General features: G+C 38.1%; 2 protein-coding genes across 15 annotated transcripts in view; one reads left to right on the top strand and one right to left on the bottom strand.

Moving 5' to 3' along the window:
- Positions 1 to 1,577: 1,577 nt before the first annotated feature.
- UBE2B (ubiquitin conjugating enzyme E2 B) lies at positions 1,578 to 15,398 on the bottom strand. The gene is made up of 6 exons (XM_027606507.1): positions 15,223 to 15,398; positions 13,023 to 13,103; positions 11,551 to 11,576; positions 7,476 to 7,565; positions 3,769 to 3,857; positions 1,578 to 2,133 (listed from the first exon to the last, which is right to left on the bottom strand). Exons 1-6 carry the CDS (start codon positions 15,264 to 15,266, stop codon positions 2,005 to 2,007), a joined length of 459 nt encoding a protein of 152 aa, XP_027462308.1. The 5' UTR covers positions 15,267 to 15,398; the 3' UTR covers positions 1,578 to 2,004.
- A 150-nt stretch (positions 15,399 to 15,548) lies between these two features.
- The window catches only part of CDKL3 (cyclin dependent kinase like 3), a 111,492-nt gene continuing 106,607 nt past the window's right edge, over positions 15,549 to 20,433 (top strand). For 3 of the 14 annotated variants that reach the window (XM_027606492.2, XM_027606494.2, XM_027606490.2), the window contains exons 1-3: positions 15,549 to 15,835; positions 16,878 to 16,923; positions 18,360 to 18,542. In XM_027606492.2, the coding sequence (XP_027462293.1) occupies positions 15,789 to 15,835; positions 16,878 to 16,923; positions 18,360 to 18,542 (276 nt within the window). In that variant the 5' untranslated portion in view covers positions 15,549 to 15,788. The other 11 variants (XM_035727431.1, XM_035727438.1, XM_035727440.1 and 8 more) reach the window with 11 other exon arrangements.

The raw sequence follows: 20,433 nt of genomic DNA, 5'->3' as shown, positions 1-20,433 counted from the left end.
GCCTCTTGCTATACCACACACTTATAAAATTTACCTAGTGTAAAAGTAAACATTTTTTGTATGGTATAACCTTGTAAATTGAAGGTTTACATCTAGTACTCAACCAAAGAAATAGGATCTGTTCCAAGGCTGAAGAAAAAAAATGGAGGAGTAATTGGGAGAGGAATATTCCTAAGAATTTTCTCCAATGGGAACGTGGATGAGGTATGAGTTTTATGCGTGTGTTGAACTTAGGACTTTGAGCTCAGAGACTCCCTGCAAAATGAGATGTGACCCTTATAATTATCAACTTGAAATATTTCACTTTTAAATAGGGAAAGGAAAACAGATTAAGATAAAAATAGATTTTGAAGCAGTAACCAAACAGCATTTAATAAGAGGGGAGACTCTCATACCTACTGTTTATATTTAAGAGTCAGTCACTGGAGTAAATGTCTACAGAAGCTACACTTTGTCTCAGAGCTGAATATGAAAGCATCACATTTACTACAACCAAAAAGTACCCGTAAGCATCTTTTTGGCCATTAATTCCAGTGAGTGGACTCTTATTTGTATAAAAAGCTTCCTAAGATCATACACTTACCCCAAAATTTGCCAAGTAATAACTTAAAGGGAAACATCAGCACTTATCCTTCCAGTGTTAAACTTGGCTTAAAAAATAGAAGCTGCAGACACTGTGACCCTAGTCTTCCAACAGAGAAACTGTTAGCTTACTAAGCTAAGTAAGAATAGGACAAGAAACTATTGGGGTTACTCAAATAGCTGTTTTAACTACTAGAAAGACTACACAGGTGTTTCAACAGAATTTACTTGTATATTTTCCATTTTCTGTACTATTTGAAGGCATAGGATAGCTTTGTATTAGCTTTCTACAATACTGTGTTTTAAATTTATCCAGTAAACTAAGATGCAGTACAACTTTTATACAACTTAGGAGATTAAAAAAAAAAAATCTCCACAAGAGAAAGCAACTCAGCAGGCCCTGGTATTAAAACATTTTTCTAGAATAAACAGATACGCAATTGCATTAAAAGGCAGTTTTCAAATATTTTAAGTTACACCAAGATCCTTCCAAATATCTGCCTTGCTAAACCAATGCAACCAACTCTTACTCAGTGTTAATAGTGGGGCATGGATTTTGGTAAATGTTTACGGTTTTACTTTCTTCATTATCAAAAATCTTCTTTTAAAGTGCTATCAAGCAGCAAATAAGTTACATTAGCTCTCTGCTCCAGGTAGAGGTGCCAATTCCTCATGGTAGAGGTACAAACTGTGAAATTGCAAAAGGTACAGTTTAACAGTAAGTAGTGCATGAAGAAACAGTAACAAGTGGCCTAAATACAGAGTTGGACAGAATCAAACCAGTTATGTCTATAATTGCTCAAGTGAAACGGATTTAGTTCATTCAAACATTTAAAATAAAGTTGGAAATTATAATTGGTGGTTAGAATCAAATTTGAAGAATTTCTTGATAAAATATAAATCTGTTCTTTTGAAACTGGAAATAAACTATCAATTGATGGAGAGCTAGAGACTTATTAACCCCTCCTACACAGATAAGGAAATAAGTGACAAAGTCTCTTGCACTGAAGTTATGTATTTTAACAGCTTTACATGTAATATTCATATATAAAAAACTTTAAGTGCTTTTCTCCAATTTAAAAATCTAAAGAATTCAAAAATAAGGCATTCAATATTTGAAAAAAGTACAGATTTACAAAATGTGTATTATTCTGTCATGAAAACTCCACACCAACATTATACACTTGGAAAAAAATACAAACAGGATATATTACAAATTTATGTAAGCAATAACTTAGTTCACACCATGCAATAAAAAGTACATTAATCAAGATACACAAGCTTTTGTAGGTTCTAAACTGAAGGACTTTTTTTTTTCTGCAGAATCCTTAAAACCTGTGGCACTTAAAATTTGTTAGCCTTTCTACTGAGAGGTAAATTATACACAACAATGATGAAAAAAATTAACAGACCAGTTGTCTATTATGAATCATTCCAGCTTTGTTCAACAATGGCCGAAACTCTTTTCTCATATTCTCGTTTGTTTTCCTGATAAAGCTGTGCTGCCTGGCTATTGGCTGGACTGTTTGGATTCGGTTCATCCAGCAGAGACTGGAAGGAAAGAGAAAGGAAAAAAGGATTTGTAGAGAGTTACTTTTTACATTAACATGGGTCTAGATATGGAACACAGAAGTTGTACAAAAGAACAAATTAGTAAAGAAATGGCAGATATTAGTATATATCTTCTATATTTTTAGGTCTTAAATACTTTCAGAAATGGCTTGATGAATTTAATAATTTCCTGCTGCTAGAGAACTGAAGCTTCCAAAACAGAGTACTCAACTACCTTAAGACCTCTAATTTCAGCCTTTCGGCCGGAACCGTCATCTTCCAGTAATTCGCCAAAATGACCAACTCAAAGGGAAAGAAGAGAGGTACCCACTATATGTTCTCTAGACCTGTTAGAAAACATGGAGTTGTTCCTTTGGCCACATACATGCAAATCTATAAGAAAGGTGATACTGTGGACATCAAGGGAATGGGCACTGTTCGAAAAGGAATGCCCCACAAATGTTACCATGGCAAAACTGGAAGAGTCTACAACGTTACTCAGCATGCTGTTGGCATTGTTGTAAACAAACAAGGGCAAGATTCTTGCCAAGAGAATTAATGTAGGCATTGAGCATATTAAACATTCAAAAGAGCCGAGACAGCTTCCTGAAGCGTGTGAAGGAAAATGATCAGAAAAAGAAGGAAGCCAAAGAGAAAGGTACTTGGGTTCAACTGAAGCGCCAGCCTGCCCCACCCAGAGAAGCACACTTTGTGAGAACTAATGGAAAGGAGCCTGAACTGCTGGAACCCATTCCCTATGAATTCATGGTGTGATAAATGTAAAGAAAAGACCTCAAGACTGTAAAAAAAAAAAAAAAAAAAGAGACCTCCAATTTCAAAGAAAATGGGAAAGAATATTCTTCAACATACTGAAACATTGGCCTAGAAATAAACAGCTCGATTTGGTTAAATATACAATACCTAGAAATAGCATTTTCCAAAGTTAAACTCTATTTTGTGGTTTGCAAATGTCCGACAGTAAGTTGGGTAGTGAGTCTTGTTTCCTTTTATCAAGAAAACATATACATCCAGCAGCAAGGGAATAAAATAGGGAAGTTGAAAACAATGTTTATAAAATGACCTGAATTAAAGAAATGTTGATAGGAAAGGCTTTAAAAAAAGTCACAAACCCAAATTTTACTTCTGTTCCTCTCACATCCATGTAAACTAAAACATCCCTCACTCCACCTCTCTCCAAAACTGTCATTCAAGGTCAACTGTGAAATTATCTGCCACAGTGTTTTGGCAAATGGTTACACTACCTTTTTTTAAAATAGGATTTCCTGGATAGGGTAACATACTTAATGGTTCTCTGCACTTGGCAGTTTCCTGAGGTCCCTATGGTTTTTCTAAGCAATCATCTATTTCCAAGAAGCATTTTCCTTTTCTACATCCTCTGACTATGCTTCATGGGAATAAATAATACCTGACCTGTGAGAACACTTGATTTACACAAGGATCAGGAAACTGTGCATTTGATCCAATGTGGTCACTAACAAAAAAGCAGACCAGTTGTCTGAAAACCATAGGATTTTATCCAGGCTGTGCCATTGGTTACCTGGTACTGCTCCTAAAGGAGCTGACTGTATCCCATAGAGTCTTGAAAAATCATGATGCAACCTAACACACACTTACCTGAATTGATGTTAAGATAGAAGATACATCATATGTTGGACTCCATCGATTCTGAAGGATATCTAAACATATGCTACCATCAGCATACACTGCAAAAACAACACTAAAATTGGTTACCTATTAACTTTATCATATTTAAAACAGTTAAAACAGAAATCTTTACCACAAATAGAATGATTGGCCCAGAGTTCTGAACATTAATTACCAAACCCTCTTGTCTCACAGGAAAACCAGTGTTAAAACTAAGATCTCTTATTTTGCACCTTTTCATCAGGAAGCTTTGTCAGAGCTAAATTTTTCCAACACCCACCTTTATAGCCAATCTGTTTAAAGCATCTATTTCTGAACTCCTTAAATAAAGCTCTTGAAAAAAAAAATACTTATTTTTTGACATAATTACTCTCCCAGAAATTATTCCTAAAAGAAATAAATGTGGACAGATGAAGTTTTATTTATAGGAAGTTCACTACAATACTATTTATAAGCGTGTAAAATTAGACCTTGTGGTCCATAAAGAGATGACTGGCTAAATTAACAGTATATTCATATAACTAATACCAATGTAGCCAAGAGAAATGATGCACATCTACCCTCTGTTAACTGATAGAGAAAGATCCATAATGTCTTAATAAGTTTTCAATTTTTAGAGGATAATGATATTTTTTTGCAAAATATTTAAATATTTTCATTTGAAGTATGTGTAGTTACAAAATAAATGCCAGAATATACGTACTGGCTCTCTGTAAGTAATAGGATTCTTATATTTTATGATTTGTTTTTAATGAGTATGGTTTCCTTTCATAATCAAAAAATAAAATAAAAATCCAGTGATTAATATGTTTTAAGTCTTTAACATTTGGGAAGTCTTTTTTCCTCTTGAACTGATTATGTGAAAATACAATGAACATGAACATAAATTTTTACCCACTTGTGAGATTCTATGTCTACACGACAAATTTCCAGAAGTAGAATTGCTGTGTTGACAAAGGAGAAATGCATTTAAATGTTATACTGTCAAACTTTGGAAAGCTTCCTGGAGTAAGCCCGATCACCCTACATAAAGACAGGAATTAAGTGAGGCTTTTGGGGGGAGACGAGGCAAATTATACTTAAATACTGTCATTTCTCAGGGCTCTATCCTCCATCCTCTTCTTTCTGGCCTCTATATAGCCTCTGGGTGGTGTTACTCACTCTCACAGCCTCAATGACCATCCATCTGTGCTAGCTACTTCCACTTACTGGCTTTATTTTTATTTTATTTTTTTTAAAGATTTTATTTATTTATTTGACAGAGAGAGAGATAGCGACAGCAGGAACACAAGCAGGGGGAGTGGGTGAGGGAGAAGCAGACTCCCCGTGGAGCAGGGAGCCCGATGTGGGGCTCGATCCCAGGACCCTGGGATCATGACCTGAGCTGAAAGCAGACGCTTAACGACTGAGCCACCCAGGCGCCTCCCACTTACTGGCTTTAGACCAGATTTAATTCTCCGCTTTAAAGCAGCCTAGTCAACAGCTTACTATCTATCCCACAGGAACATCAAACTTGGCAAGTCTAAAGAACAATTATCACCTCTGTAAAACCCATGAAAACACAAAATGATTTTTAAAGTTTTGAACTAGTAACTATTTCTAAGAAGTAATCCAAAAGTAAACTAGAAATCAAGCATCCATCAACCGATGAATGGATAAACAAGAGTATATATATTCATATAATGAAATTTCATTCAGCCATAAAAGGAAATAGAATACAGTTACAACATGGATGAACCCTGAAAACTATGTTAGCTGAAAGAAGTCAGTCACAAAAGACCACATGCATTATAGGATTTCATTTATATGAAATGTCCAGAACAGACAAATCTACAGAGGTTAAGAAAATACGACTGCCTAGGGCTAGGGTGCTGCGAGAAAAGGGAGTGACTGCCAATTGTCATGGGATTTTTTGGGGGAGAGATAAAAATATTCTAAAATTGATATGGTGATGGTTACACAACTCAGTATACTAAAAGCCCCTGAACTGTATAATTTAAACGAATGAACAGCACAGACCAGAAAGTTAATAAAAAAGTACTGGTAAAAGAAAAAAGGGAAACCATTGTTATTAATATGAAGGAATGAGAAATAATCTAATACACTGTTTCCCCAACGACGAAAACACTATACCTACAAATACAGAACCTCCTGCACATTGTACAGTCTTTCCCACCTTCCTTCATTTACAGATCCTTCTTACTACATTGTGGGTCAATTCAATAACAAGTCTAAGATTAAACTAAAGTGGAATAAATATTAAGTGACTCCTTCTGCAAGTAAGTTAACTGATGAGGAAGACCATATTTAAATGAGCAAAGGATACAAAAAGGAAAGCTTAAATATTTTGGAAAAATAAGTCTTTCGTACAGTAATTTATTATCCAGGAATATACATGTATTAGAAGTAAACAGGAAGTCATAGAAGAGCAAGTTTAATTACAAAAGTCACTCAGAAACCATTTATGGAAAATAGGAATAAAATTTCTCCAGGGGTGCCTGGGTGGCTCGGTTAGCATCTGCCTTCAGCTCAGGTCATGATCCGAGTCCTGGGACTGAGACCTGCATTGGGCTCCCTGCTCCTCCTTCTCCCTGCCACTCCCCATTTGTGTTCTCTCCTTGTGTCAAATAAATAAATAAAATCTTTAATAAGTAAATAAATTTCTCCAAATGAAAGTAAGAACGAGAGAAAAAATGGAAACCTGTACTTAAAAAAGCCTTAAAAATATATGAACCTTTGACCCAGTAATCCCACTTCTAAAAACTTATTAATAATATTCATGGGTATTTGGGAAGATTTTCAAGAATGTTCAAAGTGCTGTTTAAAATTACAAAGAACTTGGGGCACCTGGGTGGCTCAGTTGGTTAAGCAACCGAATCTTGATATTGGCTCAGGTCTTGATCTCAGGGTCATGAGATGGAGCAGGCTCCGCCTTGAATGTGGAGCCTGCTTAAGATTCTCTCTCTCCCCCCTTTGCAACAACCCCCCCGCACTTGCACTCTCTCTCAAAATAAAATAAAATCTTAAAAAAAATCTGAAAATCACCAACAACTGGACACAGATTAATTATGGTTACCTCACAGAACATGTATGCAACCATTAAGAATGATGCAAAAGAATATTCATAAGATGTTCATAGTATATAAAGTTACAATATGATCTCAATTTTGTACAAGCATTTATTTGTAGTTTATTTATTATTATCTTTGAAGATTTTATTTGAGAGAGAAAAAGTGGGAGAGATCACGAGCCGGGGGGAAGGGTAAAGGGAGAATAAGACTCCCCACTGAGCAGGGAGCCCGATGCGGGACTTGATCCCAGGATTGTGGGATCATGACCTGAGCCGAAGGCAGACAGACACTCAACCGACAGCCACCCAGGCGCCCTATTTTTTTTAAAGCTAAATTTTAAGCAACACATTCTTTTTGGTATCCTTCACATTTCTACAAATGAATAGGTATCATTTTAAAATCAAAAGTATTAAGACAAAACAACTTTACCTGAAATTTGGAACCTTCTAAAGATTCCAGGCTACAAAAACGTAGCTAATACTGACATGGAAGCAACATCCAGAAGTGGCCTGTAGCAGTGAGAAGTATGGGGCAAGGCCTACAAGGAAGGAAAGAACTCTTTTCCCCCCATCACTTATGAAGTTTAATAAATAAAATGTTACTTACCATTTGGATGAAACATTTTGGATAAAAACCTAACAGTTGGTGGTTTATTTGGATACTCTTCAGAAAATTCTATTACTAGTTTAAAAGTACCTAGATAGAAAACAAACCAAAATAATTATGGTAAAGACAAGCATTACTTTTTAATCTCATCAATGAATTCCCAACCCATAGTGGTTTTTGCACAACCACACAAAAAGTAATGTCAATTTTGTCTTAGCACATAAAACGTATTATATACTTTGATTTACGTTAGACTGGTAACACACAGCACTGGCAAGCACTTGGGAACACACACTTTCATGTGCTATTGGTGGGAATGTTAAACTGCCATATTTTTGGAAAGCAATTTGGCCCTAGCTACTGAAATTTAAAATGCACATTTGGGGAACTATAGCTAGTTTATTATAGCTTAGAAGGGGAATGCCAAAAGATTTTGAGAGGGGCTAACTACCACATGACAAAGGACTTAGATTGAAGGCATGGACATTAATTTGAAAGGTCTCTCTGTTCCCATACGAATCCCTTCACTTAAATATGCCAAGAACCAGTAAGTGTAACTGCCTACTGTTGGTTATAGACCAACGTGGTACACTCTTGTAAAGCAGTGTTTTATGGTCAGTACAGACACAGGCTTTTAAAAAAATTATGCATTTCTAAGAAAGTTAATCTGTTCACAGTGTACAAAGTAGAACTCTCAACTCCAATTCCAAATCTATTTTGCAGAAATAACCATTGGGTTTTTGTACTTCTATTCTGTTTATTCACTATCCAGAGTTCTTTTATTTTGAGGAAGTCCACCTGAAGGTTGGAGACGTATTCTAACTGCAATCCCTTGGACATACTCAGTAAATTGAGACTTATTCCTAATGAAGTCAATAAAAGTTTAAACCATTCCAGATGTCTCTAGAAGGTTCTGCTCTGATTTCATCAATGTAGTTTTAAAAAATAAAACAAAAATCCTTTCTTCTATTTATTTTATCTGATAATTTATCTTTATATATTTGGTATACAACCTCTAGCTTTTCACATTTTTTGCTCCTTGGAAATTTGGGATTAGGGAAGACAAAGATACAAGCAAAATCAAATGTGGTACCTATTTCATATCCTGAATACATCAGAGGTGTTATGAAAAGTACAGTTAAATAGTGAAGATAGTCATATCTAATTATGTATTTTGAAAGTGTGATTTTAATTTGCTTTAATTTAAAAAAATGTACATTGTAAAAATTTCAGCCTACACACATATGAACAGCAATTTTCAAGTTTTTTCCTGCCCACTTTACGGAGTCTCAGGACCCCTTTATACTCTTATTCCCAATCACAGCCAAGCTTCCAAAGGGAAGTCAACTGAATGCAAAGCTGGGAAGGGATACATGTGACAACATACCATTTTATATATGTCTACCAAAAATGGAAAATAATTTCATTTTAAAATATTGGCTCTATTAATTAGCTTGCAAAAATTCCCAATTTTTAACAATCTGTTTTCATGAATCAGTACAAACTACCTCCAGCACACCACTGAATATAACTATCAGTATTTCTTATATTAGACAGTATTTAACTCATGAATTTTTTTTTTAAGTAATTTCTATGCTCAATGTGAGCTTCTAACTCATGATCCTGAGATCGAGAGTCACATGCTCTACCAACTGAGCCAGCCAGGCGCCCCAACCCAGAAAATTTTTAAAAATTCATTAATTACTGTAAACTCACTACACATTAACTTAAGTAACATTTAATGAAAAGTAATATATTTCCCCACAAAATTAGAAGCTTAGCACTGTTTTACATTTCTGCAAATCTTTTTAATGACTGGCTTAATAGAAGACAGCTGGATTCTCTCAGCTACTGCTGCATTCGATCTGTTGCAATATGCTGTTCTGGGATGAGGTACAGGAAGAAAACAAGGTCTCACAAAAATATGTTAAGTGAAAAAGGAATATTTCAATAGTTTTTTCAGATAATTATAGATACTCTTTTTTGATTACTACAGTAAAGAAGTGGTAAGTTTTAAGGGTTAGTTGCAATGTAGAGTCTGAAATCATACATACTTTTTCCATCAGTTACATTAAAATCTGTTACATGCTGCATAAATGTTTTATCCATCCCTAATTTTCTTTTATACACTGGTCATTCAGAAAATATTGGTTCAATGAATGATACAATTCTTGTAAATGTTGCCACATTTCATGATATACTATCCAAAAACAAACCACAATTAGGTAATACCACCTACTGATGTTATCAGAGAAGTCTTAAAGTAGTGGGAAATCATTATTTTATCAGTAGCAACAATACTCAGTTACTTTCCTTGATCTAACAGCTCACTTCAGTCACTTTTGAGTATGTCTGCCAAACGGTCGAATCTAAATTATGGTTGTCTCTCATTCATTCAAGTAAAAATGTTCCATGAAAAAAAGTTTAAGTTGCAACTCAACTGCAGAAGTGCTTTTCCTCCAGAAAATCATCACAAGAGAAGTGTTTTATGCATACATTCCACTTAATCACACAAAGTATTTTAAAAATGTATACTCAAGGGTCAGACATTCAGTAATAATAATAACATCTACTTCTTCATCAAGACTTTTTTTTGCCATCAAGACAAAAAATTTTTAAGTGAAACTGGCAGCTTTTAAAATGCAAAGAATATGGGGCACCTGGCTGGCTCAGTTGGTGGAGTGTGAGGCTCTTGATCTCAGGGTTGTGGGTTCAAGCCCCACATGCTGGGTGTAGAGATTACTTAAAAAAAAACTTTAAAAAATTTTTAATTTCTAAATACATACATACATACAATGACCACTAGTACAGTTTAGAGCCACTGTATCGATTTGTGCCAGGATACTAAACTGCACAGGTCCAGTTTTAGCCACTAATGTTTTGGTACCACCAGTGCAAATGCTGATAGAGTAAAAAGGGCAAATGTCTTAGTATTGGTATAAAGACAGTTTTAATTACAAAGAATCCATGAAACAGGCTTAGGGACTTGAAAAGGGGGCTCATGGACCACCCAAGAACCCCTGGTATAGTGCAAAAAGCTAAAGTCCTTAAGTACTTCTCTTCCATTCCTTACCCTCACCTTAGCAATAACCACTTTCAACAGTATGGTACACAGCCCTTTAATACACACACTTGCATACATGTTATTTGGTAAAAATGTAATACAATATGTATCATTCTGAAACTTTGTCTCTTGAGACTTAAGTCCAGATCTACCTTATTCTTTAACAAGTACATGATATTCCACAATCTAATTCCACAAATCATAAATTTGCTTAACCATTTCCCCCTATTAGGCATTCAGGCTATCTCCTTAAAAATAGTACAATCAGTATCTTTGTGTATATATCTTCGATGGGTTAATTCTGGAGCCATTTTGATAATTAAAAACCTGTTCAACAATTCTTAAATATCTATGCCATAATTAGGGAAAATCTAAGAACCTGGTTAAAATCAGTATGAAAAGCTCAATTATAAACATGTATCAGAACCAGTTTTCCATTTTCCTGGCTCTTGGTGAAAAAACTAAATTTAAGAGGCAAAAGATTCCACAGAATGCTAACTATTTATGGGTATCAAAAGTAAGCTGTAGTATGTGCGGCTACTGGCAGCTACGTTATGTGGTTTTTTTTTTAAGATTTTTAAATTTTTTTAAGTAATCTCTGCACCTAATGTGCGCCTCAATCTTACAACCCTGAGATTGAGAGTCACATGCTCTACTGACTGAGCAAACCAGATGCCCCAGCTATGTACGTTTAAGAACAATTTCAGCTCAACACCCTACCACCGTAGATAACAATGTTAAAAGAGCATGATTACTCTCCTTTAACCTACCATCTAGGTCTACAGTTCTACAGCCAAATACCAAAGTAACACAAAGAACTGGCAATGGAGGTGGTCAAGCTGATGTGGAAAAAAGTCCTTTGTGAACTATAAATTCTCAGTAGCATTATTTAATTTTAATTTGACCTAGTAACAATAGAAAATAGTTTTAAATTAGAAATGTTGGTGTTATAATTTCCTACTTAAAAGCAGTGTCCCAGTACTACAGAAAACATAATTGAGAATGACTTACCATCTTCAAAGGGTGTCCCTTCTGGTCTGAAAACAAGAAGATTTCTGATTAAAAGATGTTTAATTCTGCCTTTTCCTGATTTTTTTTTTTTTTTTAAAGGAGGCTCCAGGCCCAGGGTGGAACCCAATACAGGGCCCACCCCTAAGACCCTGAGATCCAAGACCTGAGCTGAGATTGAGAATCCCCATCTTCTTGACTATGAAGAGTGGATAGGATAAACTCAGAGAAAGAGGGGCTCATTTTAATGATCTGTGGAGTCACAAGGCTATCATCTTAGCCCTAGATTTTTATGGACGTAGGAATAAAGGGTAACTATTTTCTAAGTTTTCATTTTAGGGGGGTTTAGAAAAAGATCAAAACAAAAAAAAGGCTCATAATTTTAGCACACAAAAGTTTCAGTTCATAAATACCAACCAGTCCATTTTGTAAATGTGTATTCTTAAGAGAAAAAAGTCGTATTTTCAATTTATATCAATAAGATGGAAATACCCTTTCAAGATAATTGTAACACCAAACCAAAGTGTTCTGCTTCCCAACAGAGCAACAGCTCTTGTTCAAAACAGCCAGATAGAACTGACGTAACCAAGAAAACCACTTTCTTTTGCTTAAATCTTTTCCCTGCCTCCATATCCCAATTTCATCTTTCCTAAGCTGCACCATCAAGTTTATTTCTTGCAAGTTAGCTTGAATTTAATATCTCTTTAGAAGAATACACTAACTTTTTCACTAGTATTTAACATAGACTCATAACTAATTCGATGGCAACTCAGAATTGTTTATGAAGGTGCCCCTTCGAAGTTTTAGTGCAAAACCCTAGTTTTAAGAAGTGTGAAAGAAAAAAGATCAAGTCCAGAAAAACAGGAGAAAAGGCATAAGAAAATTTTAAATCAAGGTGCCTAGGTGGCTCAGTTGGTTAAGCAGTCAACTCTTGATTTAGGCTCAGGTCATGATCTTAGGGTGGTGAGAACTGAGCCCCGTGTGGGGCTTGGCATTGGCTGTGGAGCCTACTTGAGATTCTCTCTCCCTATGCCCCCATCCCTAACCCGTCTCTTAGCAAAAAAAAAAAAGCATAACATGCAATATATATAATTTGTTTAACATTTTTTGTTTATTCTTGCCACATTGGACGCTCTGAGTATTTTTTCTTCTTAGTCTTTTTACAGTTCCAAAAAAATGCAAGCATAAACATTTGCTTGGTACATTTTATTTTGTAGAAAATAATTTACCTTTTCTTGTTCAGTTTCAAATGATATTTTTAATCAGGTAAAACCCAAAGTGCTTATAAAATCATAGGCAGTAACACCAACACAAATAAAATTTAGTTAACTGCAAAAACACAGAATTTTTTTTAAAATTTATTTTGCAATTTCTGTAAGAGCCCCCAATTCCACTTCAGCCTCTTTGCCTAGTTGATACATTCACTTTTCTTAAAGAATTACTATATGTATCATTTGTTATATCTTTCTACTCACCCAAATATAACTGCATTCCACTGCATAATGTTGTTTTCAGATGGTGCGCCACTGACACCCACAGGTGGGTCCTCTTGCAATCTAGAAATTGAGAGTAGTAATTTTCAAAGTTGAACATGAAGGTCACTACGAAGGCCAAAGAGAACCCTTATGGACTATTCTACCTACTCTGACACAAACTAAATCATTTCCTTGTTCTTGTGCTGAGGTAGAATAAACCATAGGACTAAAAAGGAAAAAAATCAACCATGTATATACTTACTGAATACCTCTCCAAATTGTCTAAATTTCCAAAGAGCTTTGGAGTCATCCCTCTTTGAAAATGAAGATTAAGAGGCATCTTTGAGATGTGATGCATACAGACTGCCATCAACAACAAAAATTAAAAGCCCCAAGTGCAAAAAATATTTTCAGAGACCCTCTTTTTTGCTGCTGTAAAAATGCAAAGATGGTCTATGTGAGTCCAAACCACAGCTACCTGTGTAACATGGCCACCCCCTCCCCCCCGCAAAGGACCCTCAAGGCAAACACTAAATAACTGAAAACACTGATATTCAATTCAATTAGCAAACTAGTTTTAGGCAGGCGAGTAGCTTTATCCCATTTGCTTCAATTACCAGTAGCTTTAAAATAATCAAGCCTCAGTTATGTTTTTTCATCAGTCCCCATTTTAAAGATCTGTGCTACAGCTACATCTACCTCTCCTATCAGGAGAAGCAATACAAAGCTACCTTCCAACATTTGTCACAATCAGATTCTCGTAACCTGAAGACCCTTGGAAAACTACCAAAGGTGTCATGTGTTCAACTCAGAATTTAACAGAGAGGGGCAGTAAGAAACCAGAGTAACAATGGACACGAACTGGAAGTTTTATTTGGCTTTCACTCAACTGAGCTAACATGAAATTTGATTTTAAGCTTTAGAAGGCAACTTTTGCACCAAATAGAGCATCTCCTTGTAAAGACTGTCATTTCAATAGAAAAATAAATGAGACATTTTATACACAGGTATCTATATGTAGTGATTGTCATATGATACTTTGAAATTAGGCTACATAAAAACAGTTTTCAGTCAACCTCAAACACATTAAGCCACGATGACCAGAAGCCTTTAAAGAATTACGCTGCTTCTCGCCCACCAAGGGTGAACGGCTACATTACGCATACATTCGATGATAAACCGCCCAAAGCCCAAAACAATGGTTTAAATGCTTCACCTATGGCTTTATAATGGCGAAGTTGAAAGGTTACTTCCTGAACAGTTAACCTAAGTTTTTATAATAGATATTTTGTCTCAGTTAGGGCAGAGCTCCCCAGGAAAAAAAAAAACAAAACACTTAAAAATGTGCAGTGGATCATAATGCTAAGTTTTCTCATTTTATTGCCCCGTACCTCCAAGTATTCAAAGATAAACAACTGAAAAAAAGTCACTTCCTCCTCAGTAACCCCAACACCACCTAACAAAACCCTATTTTACAAAAGGAGGCCCAGGGAGTATCAGGTTAGCGCCAGCCTCAAGAAAGGCATTTTTCCAGGCTTTGGAGACTATAGATAGGGCTTTAACACCAGGCCACAGAGCTTGGTTCCAGAAGGCACTGGCAGCCGGGCTACCAGCCCGAGTCCCAGGTCTCTAAGCCAGTTCTCAAGGTCCTTTCGGGCGGGCGAGGGAGAGTCGGGTTTCGGAGGATGGGTTAACAACCTCCGGACCTCGCGCTGCAGACCCCACCCTCACTGCAGAAAGAATGAGGGGGGGCCCCTTTTCGCCCCAACCCTGCCCCTCAGCGAAGACCGCAGGGCCATCCAGGAAAACTGGTGCACCAAGCAGGGAAAAAGATTCTGCAAGGGTTTGCTTCTGGGGGACAGGGACCGGGCATGACAGGGTGCAGGGGCGGAGGGATGAGGCTTGAGCTCTAGGGCCAAACGTCGGGCAGCTGACCCAAGTGGGCAGCGGGGAATCCTAGGACAAACCATAGCCATCCTTTTTACTTTTGGGGGAAGGGGGGGTATCGAAATTTCTTACGTCGGAAAAGCAAGCAAGAATGAGGGAGTGCGAACGGGGGCTAGGACTGGGCTTCCGTCGGTACCGCTGGGCCCACAGTCGGCCCTCTTAGGGTTATGAGAGGAAGGTGTCCCGGATCCCCGCCCTGCAGCCCACAGCTATGGTGAGGAGCCGTCATCCAAGCGAAGGTGAGGGCCCTTACCGCTTGAAATCCCGCATGAGCCTCCTCCGGGCCGGAGTCGACATGCTCCCCAGCTGCCCCGCGGTCAGTCTGAAAGAAAAGAGTCCCGCGCAGCCCCCCCACCCCCCGGCGCGGCGGCCGAATCACTGTGGGTCACCGCCGCCGCCGAGGCTGCACAAACAACCCTGCAATGACGTCTCCCTCCGCCGCCTCCAGATCCCTCCGCCCTCCGCCGGTACCACGGAGTGAGGGGTGAGGGAGAAGGGCACGGGGCGTATGAGAGCTCGTTATGGGAGCTTCTGAGCAGGGTTCTATCCATTTTGGCTTCCTAATCTAATCGATAAATTAGTGTTCTCTGTTCTCGGTCGGGGATTGTGGATTAAGAGACCCCGAAACCAAAACACCATCCTGTGTCTCCCCCTTTCAGTAGTTTAAACTCGACCGGGTGGGGACAGAGAGGCTCATCCGGGGCCACAGATTTCAGGGAAAGGAGGTGGGATGACGTAAGATCACGTGACTGCCGGCGGCGTTGTCAACAATCCACCCCTGAGGGGGAGGGGACGAAGTATCTAGAACCACGTGTCCCTATGACGATATTAGAACAGATCACGTGGGAGCGTCGCCTGAATCTCAGGTCTATAGAGCAAGTGATTAAATTTATGGGGCTGAGGGCGGGGAGAGTCCTTTACTAGTTTTCCCTCCAGTTTGCTTCATGAACAGGGTCGGCGATCGTGGCAGAAGCAAAAGCTTGCTTTGCTTCTTTAAAACAGAGCCAAAAATAATATAGATTTAAAATCCTTTCTGGTTGGTACAATGACTTACCAAATCTGGTACGTGGGTCAGAGGGAACTTCCGTTTTTTAATAAGTGCAGCATTGAAATACTAAGGCCCACACTAAAATTCCCTGAAATGCTTCCATAAGGCCACCAAATAGCCTGTATGTGCACTACGCTGGGGTTTCCAGGGTTGGAAATTCTGAGGACAAAAAAGAATGGTATAGAGATGGTCTTAAGGTTTGTTGACTATCTCTGTGGAATTACGGAATCTTACTTTAACATAGGTCTGCTCTCATTTGAGGATTGGTGTCAAAGTCAATGGATTTGGCTAAAATGGGGGTACATGGAGATGAAATCTCAAAGCGTTTAGAAGGGTGGTTGGTTGTGAAGAAGGCTTACAAATCTGACTCGGATGTGGGGAAGAGATTTTGCAGACTTGCGTGGGGGTTATGTATCTAACCTGGATAACTCATTTCAGGTTTTCTACACAAATGGGCCTGAAATGTCGCCCAACAGGGAGCTCAGAGGTGTTGATGCAATCCGTGGGGATTCTGACATTTCCTTGAGTTCCCTTCTTCCATTGCCTTTGATTCCTGGGCTCGGGGCTTTAATGGTCTGGAGGACTCTGAGTGCTTTATATCCTTCTGGGTAATTCTTCAGCCCAAGGTGAAATGGGACCATTGCACCAAGTTGCCCATAGTTTCATGGAAACTGAAAGAGTTAATTTACCCCCCTTTCTTGCTACCTCCTTTTCCTGAAACCCTGAATTGTCTGTTTTTATAACTGCCTTGGTGATCAAATTAGCCAAGCCTAACTCTTGATAGGTTCTGTGATGCATTCATAAATGAGATTCTCTAAATTAAATGCTAAATATTCTTATTTTTTGCCTTCCTGCTGTAGCCATTCTAATTCTCTCCAGTATATAGCTAAAGATGAAGACATACAGGTAGGTTCACATGCAGTGAAATGCTAAAGATAAACTTCAAAAAATACCCTATTATGTCATTTATCTAGCAATGTATAATTGTTATGGAAACTCCTAGTTTATGGAGGCTGTCAGGCCAGCAGAACGCCAGGTCTACTTCTTAAGCAATTAAGTTAATGGCTCTCCTTCCCTTTGCTGTGCCCTTGTATGTCAGGCCATGTCGGTATGTCTACCGAGCCCTTTTAATCGTTTTCCCAAATAGGGTGTCTTTAAAAAGAAGTAGTACGAGTTCGAAAAAAAAAAAAAGTATATAGGTGTTCAAGAAACATTCTTGATTTTGAGAACCGTCTTAACCCCATTTTAAGGATGAATGTCGACAGCTGAGATCGAACTCAGGTCTATGGAATATTAATGTAACTAGGTAACTCAGAAGACTATAATTACACAAGACTTCCTTGGAAGACTAGTTTTACGAGATGTCTCTATTTAATGACGCCAGCCATCCTTTTAGGACCCAGCACCAGCGGCGGAAGTTCTTTGGCTTGGGGGTATCTAAGACGCTGGTCAGGCAAGCCTCGGCCTCTGTTGCCCCTCCCTAAAAGACATGCAGACTCTGGGTGCAGTAAAATGTGGATCTTCCCCCACCTCTGCTCAAAACCAACCTTGTGAGTTGGTCTCAACCCACAAACTTCCCACCCCAACCCCAAGAAAGCTTTCACTTAGCACCCACCGGGAGCTCGTTTTTCACCATTTCTCATTTTCTCTTCCGGGTCGGGCCGGTGCGGCGGCGGCGTCCGGCCGATGTTCCGGTCTTGCGCAGTAGGCTCCGAGCGCGAGGTCAGCGGCACCGTTGCCATGGTAGTGGGCTGCCTGGAGCTAGCGGGGCTGGCAAGCTAAGTAGGGTCGGTCTCGAGTTGTTCCGCGGGTTCTGCACGGAGCCGGGCCGGCGGGACTGCAAAATGGGCTGAGACGTCTGCGGCTGACCGGACGAGGTCGACTGCGGGGCAAGGGGCGCAACACTGGTCCGGGACCCTAAGACGTCTGGTTTGAGGAACCGGTGGGGCTGAGGTTTTCTTGGGTCCGGGGGCCTGATCTGTGGGCGACTGCAGTATTTCGGGAACCCCATAGTTGAGGGGCGTATGATAGGAAGTATGCGGGTGCGGACCCCACTCCTGATGGATTGGTGACATGTAGTGAGGGAATCTTAAATCTGAGTGTTCACAGGAATGACCGAGACAGCAGGAAGCTCCCTAATTTCTGGTGAGCCCTGGAGCCCCACAAGCACACCCTACTGCCTAGTTGGCAGAGTTCCCAAGGACAAACAAGCGTATGTGGAAAAGATTAATATTTTCCATGTTTACGTATTTTAAAATATGAGTTTATTGTGGAAATACATTGTCCAGCTTGAATAAATAAAAGTACCAATGTTTAACTTTTTTTTCTTTATTTTTATGAAGAAGAATCTGGGCTTGAAAATGGAGATGTATGAAACCCTCGGAAAAGTGGGAGAAGGAAGTTATGGAACAGTCATGAAGTGTAAACATAAGGATACTGGGCAGATAGTGGCCATTAAGATATTTTATGAGAAACCAGAGAAATCTGTCAACAAAATTGCAACGAGAGAAATAAAGTTTTTAAAGGTTTGCTTCTTTTACCTTAATTGCTGTAAGTCAAAAGAGGAATTGTTACGGAATAAAAAATTTTATAGGGAATCTTTTAGTTAACATATGTATTAAGACATAGAGTAGAATAAAAAAGTGTGGTACCCTATCTTATTGTCTACATTTTGAAATTTTATAGTGATAGAAGATATATATGCTTATATATAATGTAACAAAAGTTATGCCAAATATTATAAAATATTTATTCAGAAATAGTAAAAGACAGTATCTGCTCTAAAGGACTTTTATTGTTTAATCAGAAAGATGGGAGGGCACTTGAAAACAATACTGAATAAAAAGTGACTCATAATAAATGCCAAGTAATGAATACAAAGTCCAGTTGGGTAGAGGAATTTTCTTGGAGGAAATGGGACATGCATTTGGTCTTAAAGGATGTGCAGAATTTATTTATTTTTTTTTAAGATTTTATTTATTTAGTTATTTGAGAGAGACAGAATGAGAGATAGAGAGCACGAGAGGGAGGAGGGTCAGAGGGAGAAGCAGACTCACTGCTGAGCAGGGAGCCTGATGTGGGACTCAATCCTGGGACTCCAGGATCATGACCTGAGCCGAAGGCAGTCGCTTAACCGACTGAGCCACCCAGGCGCCCGGATGTGCAGAATTTAGGTGGGAGGGAGAAACTATTGTATTCTAGGTTAGGGAACAACATAAACTCAGAGATGTTCAAGCAGGACAAAGGACAGAGAGCAGAGACATTGATTGGTCTGTAGAGTTTTTTGTACAAAAGTAGAAAGAGGTGAGATTAGAGAAGTAAACTGGAGTTAGGTTTTAAAGTCTTGTCTTACAAGGACAAAATGTGATTTTGTAAGAGGTGGAAGGTTTTGAATTAAAAATAAAGCAACTATAATAATTTAGTACTATTTTTTAGAACAGGTTGTAAGACAGAGTAAAAATAGGGAGGTCTGTTGTAAGTTTAATTCAAGAATCTGGTAAAGATCATGAGAGCCCTTGCTGGGTTGCAGCAATTTGAATTTAAAGTTAGAAAAGCAAAGTTAAAATAGAATATATTGCAAAAGAAGACATGAAAGAATGTAGAAGGAAACACAAAGAGGGAGACAAAAGGATTGGTGGAGTTCAGTGACTGTTCTCACTGATGAAAATATGAAAGACCCAAACGAGAAATGGTCTGGGAACTAGTTCAGTTTTAGAAATGTTGAATTTGATGTGACAAGAATACATTTAAGTAAAGCTGACTAGTGTGCTTTTAGAAATGGGGCAGAAATTAGAATTTTTTTGTAGGTATGACAGGTCAACCCAGGCTAAAGAACTCAGGACTGTGAAGAAAGGAGCATTAACCTTCTAGGTCCTAGGGGATTGGGTACAAAACTAGTGATTTAAAAAATATTTAAATCTACATATTTTGTTTATTAGAATTTGTCTAGATGCTTTAAGTTTTATGACTTTGACAACATAGTCTAGATGTTTTATGTGAAGAAAACAGATACTCTTTCATTTTTATCTGATACAAAAGTAATATTCACCTCTTTTTTACAATTGAAGTATAATTAACATGCAATATTATATTAATTTAAGGTGTACAATGTAGTGATTTGACATTTCTCTACTGAATGCTTACCATGATAAGTGTCGTCATCTGTCACCATACAATGTTATTGACCATATTCCCTGTGGTGTACTTTTCATTTCTGTGACTTTTTAGTTTTATCCCTGGAAGTTTATACCTCTTAATCCCCTTTTATCTAGTTCATCCTCCATCCCCTCTGGCAACCACCAGTTTGTTTTCTGTATTTAAGAGTCTGTTTGATTTTTGTGTTTGTTCATTTGTTTTGTGTTTTTTGGATTCCACATGTAAGTCAAGTCATATGGTATTTGTCTTTCTTTGTCTGAC

This window comes from Zalophus californianus, chromosome 5, assembly GCF_009762305.2.
Source record: "Zalophus californianus isolate mZalCal1 chromosome 5, mZalCal1.pri.v2, whole genome shotgun sequence".
NCBI lineage: Eukaryota > Metazoa > Chordata > Mammalia > Carnivora > Otariidae > Zalophus > Zalophus californianus.
The sequence above is the reverse complement of the archived record's forward strand: the minus strand, read 5'-3'. Positions and strand labels throughout refer to the sequence as shown.

Excerpts from the sequence above, each read along its gene's own strand:
- UBE2B (XM_027606507.1), bottom strand. The coding sequence starts at position 15,266 with ATGTCGACTCCGGCCCGGAGGAGGCTCATGCGGGATTTCAAGCG. Across the intron at positions 11,577-13,022 it reads TGGAATGCAGTTATATTTGG|ACCAGAAGGGACACCCTTTG; the intron begins GTGAGTAGAAAG and ends TCTTGTTTTCAG. Across the intron at positions 7,566-11,550 it reads AGGGACACCCTTTGAAGATG|GTACTTTTAAACTAGTAATA; the intron begins GTAAGTCATTCT and ends TTTTCTATCTAG.